This window comes from Panthera onca, chromosome B4 (assembly GCF_046562875.1).
Source record: "Panthera onca isolate mPanOnc1 chromosome B4, mPanOnc1 haplotype 2, whole genome shotgun sequence".
Lineage (NCBI taxonomy): Eukaryota > Metazoa > Chordata > Mammalia > Carnivora > Felidae > Panthera > Panthera onca.
The window spans coordinates 19,836,259-19,854,609 of record NC_138345.1 but is presented as its reverse complement, the minus strand read 5'-3'; the positions used below and the strand labels follow the sequence as shown (position 1 = coordinate 19,854,609).

At 41.8% G+C, this 18,351-nt stretch overlaps 1 protein-coding gene across 15 annotated transcripts in view; it reads right to left on the bottom strand.

Annotated features, from left to right (window-relative positions):
* MLLT10 (MLLT10 histone lysine methyltransferase DOT1L cofactor) overlaps window positions 1-17,967 on the bottom strand; it is a 237,176-nt gene extending 219,209 nt beyond the window's left edge. For 13 of the 15 annotated variants that reach the window (XR_009617657.3, XM_078450361.2, XM_078450365.2 and 10 more), the window contains exons 1-3: window positions 17,528-17,649; window positions 17,226-17,385; window positions 13,942-14,021 (exon numbers count right to left, since the gene is read on the bottom strand). Coding sequence is in view for 14 of the 15 variants with exons in the window: in XM_078450361.2 (XP_078306487.1) it covers window positions 13,942-14,021; window positions 17,226-17,385 (240 nt within the window). In the remaining variant the exon portion in view is untranslated. The other 2 variants (XM_078450363.2, XM_078450362.2) reach the window with 2 other exon arrangements.
* Window positions 17,968-18,351: the final 384 nt, after the last annotated feature.

Sequence of the window (18,351 nt, the reverse complement as noted above, 5' to 3'; positions counted from 1 at the left end):
ACAGATGTTGGCAAGGATGCAGAGAAAAAGGATCTCTTTTGCACTGCTGGTAGGAATGCAAACTGGTGCAGCCACTCTGGAAAACAATATGGAGGTTCCACAAAAAATTTAAAAAAAAGGGCGGGGGCGCCTGGGTGGCTCAGTTGGTTGGGCGTCCAACTGCAGCTCAGGTCATGATTTCAGGTTTTTTAGTTCAAGCCCCTCTTCAGGCTCTTTGCTGACAGCTCAGAGCCTGGAGCCTACTTCGGATTCTGTGCCTTCCTCTTGCTCTGCGCCTTCCCCACTGCCCACCCCCTCCCTCCCCCACTGCTATCGCTTTGTCTTGCTCTTAAAAATAAACAAACATTTGAAAAAAAAAAGTTAAAAATAGAACCACCTTCCAATTACACTACTAGGTATTTATCCAAGGGGTACAGGTATGCTGTTTCCAAGGGGCATATGCACCCCAATGTTTATAGCAGCACTATCGACAATAGCCAAAGTATGGAAAGAGCCCAAATGTCCAACAACAGATGAATGGATAAAGAAGATGTGGTATATATATACAATGGAGTATTACTTCGCAATCAAAAAGAATGAAATCTTGCCATTTGCAACAACATGGATGGAACTAGAGGGTATTATGCTAAGCGAAAATAGAGAAAAATATCATATGACTTCACTCATGTGGAATTTAAGATACAAAACAGATGAGAAGGAAAGCAAAAATAATATAAAAACAGGAAGGGGGACAAAAATAAGAGACTCTTAAATATAGAGAACTAAGGGTTGCTGGAGGGGTTGTGGGTAGGGGGATGGCTAAATGGGTAAGGGGCACTAAGGAAGACATTTGTTGAGATGAGCACTGGGTGTTATACATAGGGAATGAATCACTGGAATCTACTCCTGAAATCATTATTGCACTATATGCTAACTAACTTGGATGTAAATTTTTAAAAAATTTTTGATTAAAAATAATAAGAAAAAAGAAAATAAAGAAAAATACTGAAAAAAATAACAGAACTGATGAAATCATCAAAGAAATAATTTTTAAAAGTTCTACTATTGACCAAACTTAAGTTCCCTAACATGATTTGCCAAATCAAAAGGGCCATTGTATGCCTAATACAATGAGTGAGGAGAAACACACTACCATGAAAAATATCAGAAATAACCTGGATAAAAAAATACTAAATCCAGAGAGAACAATCACATACAAAATATTAGAAATCAGGACTTTACAACATTTCTTAACAGAAACATGAAAGCTAAAAAGCAAATTGCCAAAATTCTAAAGGAAAATGATTTCCAACCAAGAATTCTATATTCAGCCAAACTATCAATCAAGATGATAAAGCCAACAATTTTATCAAACCTGAAAAACCTTTAAAAAATTATTCCTCACACACCATTTTCTATGAAGTTGCTAGAGATGCCCACCGAAATAAGAAAATAAACCATTAGAGATGAAGAAATGGGGAAGTGAGGTGTTACAAAACAGAATCCAAAATAAGCAAGAAACAAAGAAACTCCCAAGATTATAGTGAAGGGAAGATCCAGACCTAAAGAGAAACCAGCCCAGATGACAGCAGGGAGATGGTACCCAGAAGGTCTACTGATTTAAAAAAGAAAGGAAAGAGGAAAGTGAAAAGTGAAAGAGGAGGGAGAAGAGGAGGCAGAAGGAGAAAGAAAAGAAGGGGAGAAGAAAAGAAGGCGGAGGGAAAGAGAAAGAAGAGGGGGGAAGGGGGAGGAAGAAGAGAGGAAGAGGATGGAGAGGAGGAGGAAAAGAGGGAGAGGAGAGAGAGAGAAAAAGGAAAAGGAAAATTGAATTCATGGAAAATTTTACTAATACACTACCTGATTCATTAACCATTTGGAAGATTATATGAAGAAGAAACAGAGGCAAAAAATTTAGCCTTAAATAAAGAATACAAGGAAACTTAAAATACAAGATAATTATTAATCCCAAGGAAATGAAATTAATAAAAAAAAATCAGTATACTTTTGGCTCAAAAATGAACAAAATATTTAAGTAGTCATAATAATGTAAATATTACTGTTCAACACTACTGATTTAACAAAAATCTGTGATATACTGAAAGGCAACTACTAAAATTGATATGTCAAGAACAGCTGCTTATGGGGGTGCCTGGCTGGCTCAGTCAGTGGAGCACGCAACTCTTGATCTCAGGAGTTGGGTGCAGCTGGGGTGCAGAGCTTACTCAACAAAAATAAACTTTAAAAAGCAATAGCTGTGGGGCACCTGGATGGCTCAGCTGGTTAAGCATCCAACTCTTGATTTCACCTCAGGTCATGATCTCATGGTTCATGAGTTGGAGCCCCCAAGTCAGATTCCGAGCTGACAGTGCAGAGTGAGCTTGGGGTCCTCTCTGCTTCTCTCTGCCCCTCCCCTGCTCGCGCTCTAAATCTCTCTTCCTCTCTCTCAAAATAAATAAACATTTAAAATTCTGTAAATAAAATAAACAATAGCTGCTTACACATTCCTTTTAGAAACATACAACTAAGTACCAGAAGGAACGGCCAAAAGAGGTTGCTTCTGGTAATGAGATGAGGGTTCAAGGGTAAAGCAGCAGGTACTGTTTTGTTTGAGCGAGGAAAGTTTTTGGTAATACCAGACTTAGACTATGTGCATTTATCGCTCTGGTAAACATAAAAATTAAATCCAAAAAAAAGGGAATAAATAGGTGCCATATGCTGGGCAAAGTATCAATTTCCTTTCTCTCACTAGTTACACAGGTGAGAGTTACACTTGTTAATACAAACAAGTATTAAGCACCTACTTCATATCAGCCATTAGGTTAGGCTCTTCTCACAGTAAAAGAATTCAAGAGAGACCAGAGAAATTGGCCACTTACTACATTTTATCTATGGTGGTTAGCACTAAATCTGTTAACTTTCTAAAAGCACCTCTTTCAAAGCTGTAAGAACTTAATGTACTATGAGAAATTTAAAGGCAAATATTAGATATGAATCAGCAATAAGAAAAAAATGGTAGCAAATATTTAACTCTGAAGGCATTTTTTTTTTTAATGTTTATTTATTTTTGAGAGAGACAGAGTGCAAGTATGGGAGGGGCAGAGAGAGGGAGACACAGAAACCAAAGCAGGCTCCAGGCTCTGAGCTGTCGGTACAGAGCCCGACACAGAGCTTGAACCCACGAACTGTGAGATCACGACTGAGCCAAAGTCAGACACTTAACCGACTGAGCCACCCAGGTGCCCCAATGTTTGTTTATTTTTGAGAGCGAGAAAGACCAGGCACGAGTTGGGGAGGGGCAGAGAGAGACACAGAATCTGAAGCAGGCTCCATGACCTGAGCCAAAGTCAGATGCTCAACCAACTGAGCCACCCACCCAGGCGCCCCAATTCAGAAGGCACTCTATTTAAAGTATACAAACTAAACTGCTTGTACAGAAATAAAAGGGAGAAAGTTATATATGAAATTTGAACTGCCTTCTTGCACTCGGGAATCAAAGGTAAATTGAAAAAAAAAAGAAATCAAAGACAAATTTGAAAAAACAATTTTCAATTATGTATATATCATGGTAAATCTCCAAGTGGCAGAAATAAAAAAGAAAAGTTAAAAGAATAAACATCAGTTGAAGGTGACGCACTTAATGAAAATATCAGATCTAATATAGAATACATACACCCTAGAGACTGGGGTGGACTATGACACCAGCATAGACCCTAGACACGTTAAAAAAAAAAAAAAAAAAAGTTCTAACTGGGTTCCCTGCATGAGGACAGGAGTTGTTAAGTGCCTATCCCACAACCAGAGGGGAATCTATCCTAGAAAAACATGGCCTAGACCAGTAAGACTAGAGATGCTGCACTGAAGATGTCTGTTCTGGACGTGAGGAGTCACTCTAGAAAAACTGGAAACTCAAACCTATGTTGAGAGAGAGTGGGGCCCAAAATCCATTATCTAAAGGGTCCTGGGACACCTGGGGGCAGACTCACGATTTCAGCTTAGGTCACACAGTTTGGTTAGGGAGACTGAGCCCCACCTCTCACTCTGCACTGACAGCAGGGAGCCTGCTTGGGATTATCTCCCTCTCTCTGCCCCTCCCCCACCCACCTCTGCATGCATGCTCTCAAAAATATATATAAACATTTAAAAAAAAAAAACCAAACCAGGGGTGCCTGGGTGGCTCAGTTAAGCGTCCAACTCTTGGTTTCAGGTCAGGACATGATCTCATGGTTCATGGGTTCAAGCCTTGTGCTGGGCTCTGGGCTGAGGGTGGAGCCTGCTTGGAATTCTCTCTTTTCCTATCTCTCTGCCCCTCCCCTGCTCATGATCTCTCTCAAAATAAATAAATTATTTATAAATAAATAAATAAATAGATAGATAGTACTGCAATCCAAATCAAGAAACAAAAATCAGTCTGGAGCAATGAACTCCATCCAGTAGGCAAACTCTTAACAGTCTGCTGTTACCAACCCCAAAGCCATTCTCCAGATCTTCCCTAGTAACAAAACTCCAATTGTATTTAGTTCTCCAACTGACCCATATTTTGAATTATAACAATTCAAAGCCAGTAAAATTAAGCATAATCTGTTGCCTGGGGCTTCAAGAAAACTTAAGAGAATCAGTCAGCTGGGCGGAAAATCAATTTTCATTTTGCACCCCCCTTCTGCCTAGAACTTCTTTCCACAGTCACAATGACTGTTTCAGCTGCCATCCTCTCTCTGACTGTGGGACAACCCTGAAAACAAAAACCATGTGCTAAGGTTGGTATAGTAGGAGGACAAAAAAAGCCTGATCCCAAATGATGTCACAAGAGCTGTCATAAAAGCTTTAAAAGGCCTTTTGAACTCCTTTTAAAAGAAAGAATCTGTAAATCTGTAAATTCCTAATCTACAGAAGCCACTAGAACCTGGTCTTTGGTAAGATCACACAGTGTTCTTCAGAGACAGAGCAAATGCAAACACTTTCCATAGTAACATCTTCACTGTGTTCCTAGAGGAACAGGATTCCCAAGGAAGACAACTCCTGAGGATTAGCTCACAGCCAAAAATTACAATGAAGACATCTACCACCAGAGTTAACAAACAATTCTAATTCTAATTTAGAGAAATCTAAAATCTCTAAGAGGTTTTAAAATAAGTATTTTTTTTTTTAAGTAAGCTCTTCGCCCGATGTAGGACTTGAACTCATGACCCTGAGATCAAGAGTCATGTGCTCCATCGACCAACCCAGCCAGGGGCCCCTAAAATAAGTATGTTTCAAATGTTCAAGTAGTAAGGGAATATAATCCAGAAGGCAATAATAGCAAAATATTATAAAAAAGGAAGCAAATGGAAACATAAAAACAGAAAGTCTACATATACTTAAACAAGAAATTCACTCATAGGGTTAACAATATGCATAAATTTCAAGACAGAGTTAGAGATTATCCACAATAGAGAGATAAGATAGAAAATATGATGAAAAAGAAATTAAAAGACAAGCAAAAAAGAACAAGAATCTCAAGCATATACCTTAATTAACAGTTCCAGAAGAAAATTAAATGGGAAGGTGACATATGAAGAGAGAGCAGAAAATCTGCCAACATGTAAGAAAAACTGAGTCCACAGAACAAAAGCTGATCAGCTCTGAAGCAGGAGAAGCATACTGTCAACAGATTTTCTATTAGCACAATTAGATACCAGAAGACAAACTAGAATAAATTCTTTACTTACAGGAAAACAATTATTACTCTAAAATTCAAACTGGCATATAAGACAGCAAAATAATAACATTTTTAGACAGAGATGAATATAGTTTGCTTACTGCTTACTAGGCACTGAACCCTAGAACTGTATTTTAAAAAGAGGGGTGCCAGGGTGGTTCAGTCGGTTAAGCATCCAACTTCAGCTCAGGTCATGATCTTATGGCTCATGGGTTCAAGCCCCGCGTCGGGCTCTGTGCTGACAGCTCAGAGCCCGGAGCCTGCCTCAGATTCTGTGTCTCCCTCTCTCTGACACTCCCCCACTCATACTCTGTTTGTCTCTCTCTCAAAAATAAACATAAAAAAAATTTTTTTTTTTTTAAAGAAAAGTAAATGACTATAAAGCAGCAAGGCAAACAAAAAACTGGGTTAAACAAAAACATCAGTAATGTTATATCTAAATTATAAACGCCTATTTAAAAAAAACACAATTTGGGACGCACCTGGGTGGCTCAGTCAGTAAACTATTCAACTCTTGATTTCAGCTCAGGTCATGATCTCACAATTCATGGGTTCAAGCCCCACATCAGGCTCTGTGCTGGCAGTGCAGAGCCTGCTTGGGATTCTCTCTCTCCCTCTCTCTGCCCCTCCCCCACTCATGAGCTCTTTCTTTCCGAAAATAAACTTTTAAAAACTAAATAAAATATAAACATAAAAATAAGGAAATTAAATAAACTGTGGCTCTATAACAAAACACTAAAAAGCAGATAAAAAGAATGAATTAGATCAGTATGTATTAATGCAGCTATATCACAAGTTACAGAACACCTATACAATGATACCATTCCTGTAAAATAATACTAGATGGTATTTATGAATATACACATGTAGTATAAGTATTAAAACAGATGGTAGTGTATGCATACAATGGAATATTATTCAGCCATAAAAACAAAGGAAATCATGCTGTTAGCAACAACACAGATCAACCTTAAGGGCATTATGCTAAGTGAAACAAATTAGAGAAAGACAAATACAAATCTTCCCCAATATACAACAGTGTTATGTCCCAATAAACCTATCACAAGTTGAAAATATGATATAAGCTATAAATGCATTTAATACACCTAACCTACAAACATCACAGCTTAGCCTAGCCTACCTTAAATGTATTCAGAACACACATTAGCCTACGGTTGGGCAAAATCATCTAACACAGAACCTATTTTATAATAAAGTGTTATGTATTGAATACTGTACTGAAAATGAACAACAGAGTGGCTGTAAGTATACTGGTTATTTGCCCTCCTAATCAAGTTGGCAGCTGATTGGGAGATGAGGCTCACAGTTGCTGCCCAGCAGCATCACGAGCATATCGTACCGTGTATCGCTGTTCTGGGAGAAGATCAAAACAAAACTTGAAATACAGTTTCTACTGAATATACATTGCTTTCACAACCATGTAAGGTCAAAAAATCCTAAGTCAGAACTGTCTGTACTATATCCTCTCAACTTACATATGGAATCTAAAAGAACCACTCTCATAGAAACAGAGAACAGAGAAACAGAGAATGGATGGAGGGTAGGGAAAAGGGGTGAGGTGCAGATGAAAGGCAGAAACTTCCAGTTATGATAAGGTCTGGAAACATAACATACAGCATGGTGACTATAGTTAACAAGACTGTATTGTGTATATGAAAGTTACTAAGAGTAAATTTTTTTCAAGTTGTTTTTGTTCTTTGTTTTTAAGGAAGCTTTACACCCAAACATGGGGCTTGAACTCATAACCCTAAGATCAAGAGTCCTATGCGCTACCAACTGAGCCAGCAGGCATCCCAAGAATAAGTCTTAAAGGTTCTCGTCAAAAGAAAAGAAACAGGGCACCTGGTGGCTCAGTCAGTTAAGCACCCAATTCTTGATCTCAGCTCAGGTCATGATCTCAGGATGGTGAATTCAAGCCTTACGTCGGGCTGCAAGTAGGACATGAAGCCTACTTAAAAAATAATTTAAGGGGCGCCTGGGTGGCGCAGTCGGTTAAGCATCCGACTTCAGCCAGGTCACGATCTCGCGGTCCGTGAGTTCGAGCCCCGCGTCAGGCTCTGGGCTGATGGCTCGGAGCCTGGAGCCTGTTTCCGATTCTGTGTCTCCCTCTCTCTCTGCCCCTCCCCCGTTCATGCTCTGTCTCTCTCTGTCCCAAAAATAAATAAAAAACGTTGAAAAAAAAATTTAAAAAAAAAAAAAAAAAAAAAATTTAAAAAAAAAAAAAAAAGAGGGGCACCTGGGTGGCTCAGCTGGTTAAGCGACCAACTCTCAATTTTGGCTCAGATCACGATCTCACAGTTTGTGAGATCAAGCCCCACATCAGGCTCTGTGCTGACAGCACGGAGCCTGCTTGGGATTCTCTCTCTGTGTCTCTCTCTCTCACAAAATAAATAAATAAATAAACTTAAAAAAGAAAAAGAAAAAGAAAATTGTAATTATGTTAGGTGATGAATGTTAACTAAATTCACTGTGGTAATCATTTTACAACATATAAACATATCAAATCATTACATTGTATACCTTAATACAATGTTATATGTCAATTATATCCCAATGAAACTGGAGAGGAAGAGAGAGAGAGACAGACGGACAGGTTGGTCCCAAGACACGCTAAAAGGTTAACGGATGACTCAGACTGGGGACAGTACAAAAGTATTTCAAGTTAATTTTTTTTTATTATTCTTTTTCAGAAGGTAAGAGTTGAGGCAAATATGAAGAATCAACATTAGTTCATCGTGAGTGAAGAATATTTATGTTCTATATTCATAACAATTTGTGATAACTAAATATACACTAACGTAATTTTACTTAATAAAATTAAATAGAAATATACACTACAGTTAAGCATATAGTTTAGATGGTTTTATAGATATATAGGGACTTTTGCATTATAGATCTTCATTAAACAAAAACTGAAAAATGTGCAACTCTAGGTCAATCCCCAAATTCTGGGTTTACATTCCATCTAGTAGTTCTTCCCCAACAATGTTAAGAAGCCAGGAATAAATACAATATAAAGAGGCAGAAGAATAGGAAAAAGTTACATCTCACCTCCGGTAGAAATCATCTTTTCATTTAGAGCTAGAATAGCAATACCTAAATAATGTAAAATCCTAATGGGCTTTTGGCCATTTTACTCTCTTGCACAATCCACTCTATGTTTTCAAAGTAGAATATTTAACACCTAATATATCCTCTTTATCTCATTAAAATTATATAAGTAGATAAAATTTCTAGTAAGTCTCCTCAGCCTGTGGTAATTAAAAACAAATACCCATTAAATACAAAACAGTCATCAATAAGTGTCTTAATCTCTAACCACCAAGAAGTTAGTAAACAGTGTTAAGTCTAATCAAAAATCTTCAGCAAAAATACATGTTCACTTCAGATAAATAAGCAATTCAAGTGCTTTTTCTGAACAATGAATGCCTACCTACAAAGAGTTTCCCTTAAAAACCATCCAAACCTTCCCTCACTCTTTTACTTTCCTCTCCCCTTACTTTTTCAACATTCGGTCTAATCCTACAATCTCTACTCTCTTCAGTACCCTATAATGAGAGGTCTGCCCAAACCAGGGAACTACAACTGTGGTCTCAGAAACTTTTCTCAATCCTTCAGGTCCTTACAGCAAGGTTCTACTGCAGGTTCTCCTTTCCTGAACGTTCATGATCCGTTCGTGGTAACTTGTTCTCTCACCCTCCACAAGTGTGGATGGATATTCACCATAGCCATCTTCATTTTTCTTTTCTCTAACAAAAAAATGTCATTGGTTCCCAGTCTTCCTTCTAGGCAGCTACAACTCCAACTTAACTCCATTACATTAATCCTAAATTTCCAATGAAAACTCCCAGCAGCATCAAAACGAACATGCCCAAAACAGAACTTTATTCTTCAAGTTTGCTCTCCTTTTGCCATTACTCTATGACTATTTACGGTACCACCATTCCAGAGTGATTAACTTTGGTACTCAGAATTGTCTTTGATTACTCCCTTTCCTTTACCCAATATCCATGTGTCATTTCATCCTTTAAAATGTTCCCTCCCTTCCTTTTCACTCCCTCTCCTCCTTTCCACTCCCTCCCCTTCTAGTCTCACATATTTAGTGTAATATCATCCTGTGTTTCAGTTTCTAACTTCCCATTTCAAATCCATTCCATCCACTACCAAACTTCTTGTGTGAAATTACAACTTTATTACTCTGGTTTTTACTCTATAGTATCTGCCAAGGTACTACCAGCTCAGAATTCCCTCTTCTCTGAGAAATGAGCTATCTCAAACCCACAGACATCTTGTGTCTTAAGCAACCTTACTGCCTAGCCATGGCTAACTGGTCCAGAGTCAGGCACCTCATCCAAGCCAACCCAGTTTCTTTCCTCCCCAAAGGAACAGGAGAACATTTAGTCTTTTGAGACAGGAAACAGAAAATATTAGGAGCTGAAGTATGGCCACTTTTCACCACAAGAGGCAATACAGAACATGATGGTTGAGAGCTTAATCACAGCCCAGCCTCCAAACAGATACACATTTCTCTTAAAATCATGATGTCTTGGGGCGCCTGGGTGGCTCAGTCCGTTGAGCATCCGACTCCGGCTCAGGTCATGATCTCACTCAGTCTGTGAGTTTGAGCCCCCTGTCGGACTCTGCGCTGACAGCTCAGAGCCTGGAGCCTGCTTCTGATTCTGTGTCTCCCTCTCTCTCTGCCCCTCCCCCACTCATGCTCTGTCTCTGTCTCAGAAATAAACATTAAAAAATTAAAAAAAAAAACATGATGTCTTTACCCATAAAATGTGAACAAAGTACCTCAAAGGTTTGATAAGATGATTAAACCAGATAATTGTAGAACATTTAACATAGTACCTGACAGATAGTAAACAGCTAGTAGCAGAGAAACCTGCAGAAAGGAAAAGAATAAAGCATACAAAGAAAAGCAAAAATAAGATTAAGACTAATTCAATTCTGGGGCACCTGGGTGGTTCAGTCAGTTAAGCATCCAACTCTTGATTTCAGCTCAGGTCATGATCTCGCAGTCTGTGAGAGAGTCTGTGGGGATCCAAGCTGTCAGCATACTCTCTCCTCTCTCCCCTCTCCTCTCTCTCTCTCTCTCCCTTGGGATATTCTCTCTCCTCTCTGTCCCTTTCCTACTTGCGTGCCACACACTCACGCTCTCTCTCAAAATAAATAAACGTTAAAATAAATAAATAAGGGGCACCCGGGTGGCTCAGTGATAAAGTATCTGACTTCAGCTGGGGTCATTATCTTGCAGTTTGTCAGTTCAAGCCCCACATCAGGCTCTGGGCTGAGCGCCCAGAGCCTAGAGCCTGCTTCAGATTCTGTTTCCCACTGCCCCCCTCTCTGCCCCTCCCCCACTCACACGCTGTCGCGGTCTCTCCCTCTCTCTCAAAAACAAACATTAAAAGAAATATTTTTTTCATAAATAAAAATAAATAAATAAATAAATAAATATGGGCGTCTGGGTGGCTTGGTTGGTTGAGCATCCAACTTCAGCTCAGGTCATGATCTCACAGTTTGTTTGAGCCCCATGTCAGACTTTGCGCTGGCAGTGCAGAGCCTGATCCAGACTCCCTGTCTCCCTGTCTCTCTCTGCCCCTCCCACACTGGCGTGAGAGCGTGTGCATGCTCGCTCTCTCTCTCAAAAATAAACATTAAAAAAATAAAAATAGGGCGCCTGGGTGGCTCAGTGGGTTGAGCATCCGACTTCGGCTCAGGTCATGACCTCACGTTTTGTGAGTTCGAGCCCTGCATCGGCCTCTGTGCTGACACCTTGGAGCCTGGAGCCTGCTTCGGATTCTGTGACTCCCTCTCTCTCTGCCCCTCCCCCACTCGCACTCTGTCTCTGTCTCTGTCAAAAATAAATAAAATGTTGAAAAAAAAATTTTTTAATACATAAATAAAAATTAAAATAAAATAAAATAAAGACTAACTCGGGGCGCCTGGGTGGCTCAGTCGGTTAAGCGTCCAACTTCAGCTCAGGTCACGATCTCGCAGTCCGTGAGTTCGAGCCCCGCATCGGGGCTCTGGGCTGATGGCTCGGAGCCTGGAGCCTGCTTCCGATTCTGTGTCTCCCTCTCTCTCTGCCCCTCCCCCCTTCATGCTCTGTCTCTCTCTGTCTCAAAAATAAATAAACGTAAAAAAAAAAAAAATTTTTTTTTTTAAAAAAAAAAAAAAAAAGACTAATTCAATTCTTGGGGTGCCTGCCTGGCTCGAAGCATATATGACTCTTGATCTTGAGGTCCTGAGTTTGAGCCCCACCGTGGGGGTAGAGATTATTTTAAAAATAAATAAATAAGCAAAGTAATAATGTAATTACTGAAAGGGAAGGATTTACTTTAAAAAAAAAAAAAGGACTAATTTAATTCCCTAAGTAACGGATACATTTCCACGTTAGGCTTCTTGGCTCCTCTATCCTCACATTAAAATGTCCTTGTGGATGGGGCACCTGGGTGGCTCAGTCGCTTAAGGGTCTGATCTGGAGGTTCGTGGGTTCGAGCCCCGCCTTGGGCTCTGTGCTGAGCTCAGAGCCTGGAGCCTACTTCGGATTCTGTGTTTCCCTCTGCCCCTCCCCTGCTTGTACTCTGTCTCTCTTTCTCTCTCTCAAAATGTAATTTACATAATTAAATTTTTATAAACATTAAACAATTAAATTTAATAAACATTAAAATGCCCTTGTGGCTCAGTCACTAGAGCATGTGACTCTTGATCCCCAGTTGTGGATTCAAGCCCCATGTTGGGTGTACAGATAAGTTAAAGATAAAACCTTAAAATAAACAATAAGATGACCTATCTCTCCCTATTTAAGCTTAGAATGAGTTTTTGTTTTTACAAAGGACCTTGTCTTTTATAACTGTACACTACAGGAAATTAAAGGAAGTTGTGCCTCTTCTTTAAAACCTCGAATGGCCCCCACATCCTACCGAATAACACTAAAATAAAATGTGTTCTTCAATATGCCTTGTAAGGTAACTACCTCAATTCACCTTGATATCTTAACCATGCCCTCAGAGAATACAGGAATAAAAACAGGCAACAAGTGGCATTCAAGGCAAATAATTTTGGCATTGTACTACTCCCCATTGACAGAGCTCTTTATCCTCTCTCATTATCTGCCTTCCTATTTTCTAATCTTCCTCTGGCCTTGAATCCACTGTGACACCCTCTGGAATAGCCTCACCTACTATCAATGTTTACTAATGAGTTAAAACATAACCTCCTTTGCTTGGTGACCCATCAACCCCAAAACTATAAAATGCTACAAAGAGGAACAAAAACCAAAAAGGAGACCTATGCATACATCAAATCCTAAAACTTATATGACTGATTCCATCCCCTACTTGCTAATTCCAACCATTGTAATGCTAGAATAAGCTATAATTCTGCTATAGCGTATTCTCACACACAAACAAAACATATGAACAGAAGAATGCTCTGAGTTTCACAGTCCTAAATAGGCTACTCAGCTATGACTTCTAATCAAGAATTGCCTAGGCAAAAATAAAAAGTTTCCATGCTACTCATGTAGGTAGAAAAGCCAAAATGTTTGTTTTCTACCTTCTGTCAAATTCTCTAGTCAACACCAAAAAGGAGCTATCGCATAGCAAACAGTAATACTTTTATATGATTGATGAAAATTAAGTTTATTTCTCCCTAATATTTCCAGAAGCTCAATTGTAAAAAATGCCTTGGGCCACACAGAATAAACATATCTCCCTTATGATTACAAGAAGTTTACAAAAGTGTTCAGAAAGAAGGTAGCCAGCCATGTGAAAGAGGAAGATTCTTATGTTGCTTTGCCAAAGAGACTAAATGTCTGAAAATACTGAACATTCAAAGTTAAAATATACATGTGCAATGCAGTAAAAATATGAGTGGTTAAACTCTAGTGTGTTTTTTTTACTCATTAAACAGACCCTAGCAGAATTATCAGCTTAACTTCCTTATGTTCTACTGTCATCATATTCTCACTAATGATTAACTAATTTAACCCTTCAAACCAGTAAAAAGGGCTAAAGCCCAGCTACAACTTTATGTTTTATCTGTTCAACATATAGTTATGCGGCTCAATTTGTTTTTTTCAGAGTTTGTAAATTTGGTTTAAAACAGTTAAGTTGATATCTGGCCCAAATTCAAATGTGAACAAGACTGAAAACCTTTCAAACTGAAACATAAGTATGTAGCATCCTAAGCTACTCACTGAAGTATTTTAATGTTTTTGATAAAACAGTTCTTACCACTCTGGCTGCTCTCTCCTGAGATTCACATTTCCTGCAAAACCATGGTCCAGTGGGTACTTGAACAATGCCATAGCAAGCTATTGGGAAATAAAATATTTTAAAATATATTAAAATTTAAAGAATTACAGAAAATTAAATACCCTTTCAAATCCCTCTTAAAATAATTACCTCTCAGACTTCACACAAAACACCTTCTTTGTAAAGAATTAAAACATTTTATATTTTTATTTACCACATATATATTACCACCACCTAATAAAACCTGTATGACATTTTAATAAAAATGTTAAAGGACCAGCGTTTTGTTATTTTATTTAAATTTAAATAAGTAGAAGCATTACAAAGGGTACTTATTTGGGGAGCTGGGTGGCTCAGTTGGTTAAGCATCCAACTCCTGATTTCAAGCTGGGTCCACCCCCACCCCACCTCCCCTCCCACACACACACCCCCTCTCCAGTTCCACACTGACACTGGGGGGCCTGCTTGGGATTCTCTCTCTGCCCCTTCCCTGCTCACTTTCTCACACTCTCTCTCCCTCTCTCTCAAAATAAATAAACCTAAAAAAAGTGTTTATTCTTTTATGATAGAAAAAATATCAAGTAAAAATTAACACATAGATTCTTCACAAAGAATTACTAAGAAACTCATTAATTCATTCCTGTATCCTACAGTTTAAATAGAAAGCATTTTAGGTAAGGCTAATGAAAATACTTCTAAATCACCTGTCAAAATGAGCAACAAGTATTGCAGAAAAGAAAATGAAATGTAATGTTAAGCGTGAAATGATTCCATTTGTATAAAATGGAAAAGGCAAATCAATAGAAAGTACACTAGTGGTTGTCTAGGGGAGTTGGGGAGGTGGTGGGAAAAAAAGGACAGTAACTGCTAACAGTCCACGGTTTTCTTGTTGGGTTGATGAAAATGTTCTAAAACGGAGTCTGTGGCAATAAATGCAAAACTCTAAATGTACTAAAACCAGTGAATTGTACGTTTTAAGTGGGTAAATTATTTGGTATGTAAATCACATCTCAAAGCCATTACTTTAAAAAGTGTGTATTTATTGGGGCACCTGGGTGGCTCAGTCGGTTAAGCGTCCAACTTCGGCTCAGGTCATGATCTCGTGGTTTGTGGGTTTGGGCCCCACTTCGGGCTCTGTGCTGACAGCTCAGAGCCTGGAGCCTGTTTTGGATTCTGTGTCTCTCTCTGTTTCTTCCCCGCTCACACTGTTTCTCTCTCTCTCTCTCTCAAAAATAAAGCTTAAAAATCTTTTTTTAAAAAGTGCATATTTATTTCTAAATATATGATGTGAATGTTCCAACAAGTGATCTGAGTATATGTAAATCACACTCTATTTAAAAAAAAAAAATTTTTTATTGGTATTTAACTAGGAATTGAAATTTTCCCAAAAACCTAGAACACTAATATCCAACTGACATTCTCACATGAACTTGCTCACAGGAAGCTTGAAAATATCTTAAATATTGGAAAACACTCAAAGAATACAAAATCAACACAAATTTTTAAAGCTCCCAAAAGCTAAACTTGAAATTCCTTTTAAAATTCGTAAATATATCAGTGTAAAAACATTCGGTCAAGAAACACTGCATGAATATCCAAAAACTTACATTTTAATTCAGAAGTACTACTTCCGGACAAGAAAATTTATGCTTAAATGAATGTCTTCTGTATTGGGAGATGACATTACTTATTAAAACTTTATAATTGAGAATCCAATTCATAAGAAATACGTCCACAAATGCGAACGAACACTGTGATGGAAATGCTATACATCATTTCTAAAACTTTAAAAACAGTATATAGGTTTCAACACACATTGTTTTCACTCCTTAAAAAAGGAAGGTGCGCAGGGTGGTTAAAGGCCCAACTCTTGGTTTCCACCCAGGTCATGACCCCGTGGTTCCTGGGTTCAAACCCAAATCAGTCTCTGTCCTGATGGTGTGGAGCCTGCTTGATCTTCTCTCTCCCTCCCTCTCTCTGCCCCTTACCTGCTCACTCCCTCTCTCTCAAAAAAACAAAAAACAAAAAAGTTTAAACGGAAGATGTGCAATTAGGTTTTCGTTAAAATTGACTGCACTCCAGTAATTAATTCACTATCTCCTAAGTCTCCCTTCCCCATTCTGAGATTTCATTCTACGAAGAATGCACTTCAACCTCTTATGTTTCACACTTTGTCTCATTGGGTAGTGTCCTTTCCATATACTACTAAATATCAACACCACTCGGCCAAATACAGAAATGGGAAGCGGGGCGGATTGGTAACAGGGACAGTATGTGTGACAGACACCCAAAAATTATCTAGGTTGTTTCCTTACCACAAGATACGGGAAAAGTCAGAAACTTCAATGGCCAGAAAACTCCCTAAGTGCCCTCGCCTTTTTTGTAATATCCAAAAAAACTCACCGAATGGAAACACCCAGAAATAAGCTAAGATGCTCCCCAAGTCACTGGCCGCACCACCACCTCCTCTTCTCTCCAGTCACTTTAGCTGAGGAAGTGGCCAGATACAGCCACTGAACAGCCTTATCCACCAGCCTAGGGCAGCTCAGCCAAGCCACTCCTGCAGCACACGACGGCGACGGCGGAAGGCCACCGTCTTCTACGCAGGAAGCTCCCGGTCCGCAGCAGCAGGGTCTCCGCCAGAAAGCTTGGGGGTGCAGCAGTGGCGCCTTCCCTCCCTAATCTAAAGCGCCATGGCCACCCCTCTGCCTCCGCGACCCGCCCAGGCGCAGCGAGTGGCATTCCCGAGCCCGACTCCATGCCACAGGAAGTCTCCAGACACACTGCGGCAGACAGGAGCAGCCAGTGAAGGGGGAGGGGCCTCCACGTTCCCAAACCCAAACCCACGGCCACCGCGACACCACCGAAGGGCGCACACTCGGTCCTGCCGCCGCCCCCGGGGCGCAGGCCGCGGCCCCGCACCCCCCCACCCCACCCCCTCGCCTCCAACCACCGCCTCGGAAAGTCTCCAGCCCCACGGCTCCGGGCGCAGGCGGCGGCCAAATGACACTTGAGTGAGCGCAGAATCACATGACAGCCCAGGCCACACGCACTTTCTCCCACATGCACAGCCCACACCCCCTCCGCCCCGCTGCGGACCCTCGGAGTCAATCCCCGGCCGCGGAACGAGGCGGGGGCGGGGGCGGGGCGGGGCGGGGCGGGGGGAGGGGCGGTAGAAGAACTGGCAGTTGCTGCCAAGGTGGGGGAAGCGGTGACGGTTGGGAGCAGGCCGGGTTCGGCCCGGCGGGCGGTTGGGTGTTTACCTTGATGCACCGCGACGCTGCAGCCGTGCCCGTCGCAATAAACCAGCGGGTTCTCGGCCCAGCCTCTCTCGTCTGAGCAAACGCAACAGCCTCCAATCATCTCCTTCATACTATGGGAGACCTCGTCCTCCAGTGACACGGGCCGGTCGCTAGAGACCATCTAAGAGGGAGTTGGGGGGACCATTAAAAAACACATGCAAGCCAATTAGCGCTTCCCCCCCACCACCACCACACAGCCACCCGCGTCCCCGCTCCCTTCCCTACGTCCCCGGCCCCCGCCCGCCGCTCGGCCGCTCGCTCACTCGGGCTTTGCCGCTCAGTCACTCACGTTCCGCACAGGAGTCAGGAGCCATGTCCTTGCTGACTCCCCCCACCTCCCCTCCACCGCCTCCTCCGCCTCCTCCTCCTCCTCGTCTTCTTCCCTCCCCACCTCCACCCGGCCGCTAACGCTGGAGCCCGGAGAGGGCACACATAATCAAGTAGGCCTCCGCACAGGCGCACTGGGGGGGCTCCCGCTGGGGCAGGGGCAGCCAGGGAGGGGAAGGGGGCTGCGCTTCCTCCTCCGAGCGTCACTCGGCGTGCGCGCCCGCCCTGCGGCCGGCGTGAGGGAGAAGGCCCGGGAGAGGCAAGGCCTGCGTGCGCGCCGCCGCGTCCGGCCCGCAGCCCCGGCCTACCTCCCGGCCCCTACCCCTCCCCCGCGCGGCTCGCAGCCGCCGAGGTGTGCTTGGGGAGGGGGGGCGGGGGAAGGAGGGGGTGGTGAGTGGAGCCGGCGGCGCGCTGAGGCCGGAACGAGCCAACGAGAGGACGCGGGGGCGCGCACGCGGGGGCGGGGACGTTGGGGCCGCCGTCTGCAGCGCCGCGCCGGTCGCGCGGGCTGAGCGTGCACGTCTGGAAGGGGCCTCAGAGGGAGGGAGGGGAGGAGGATGCCGAAGACCCGGAGGGAGGGTTTGTTGTTGTTGTTTTTTTTTTTTTTTTTAATCGGAGGAGCCAGAGGGGACTGACTTCCCCGGGGCACCTCTCTGCTTTGAGAACCTACCTGCGGGCCTTTTCCTCAAGAGCTGGCCCGTGGGTAACAAGGGGTAGGGCAAGTATGCCAGCTTCCATGAAGGGTGCAGTGAAGCATGGC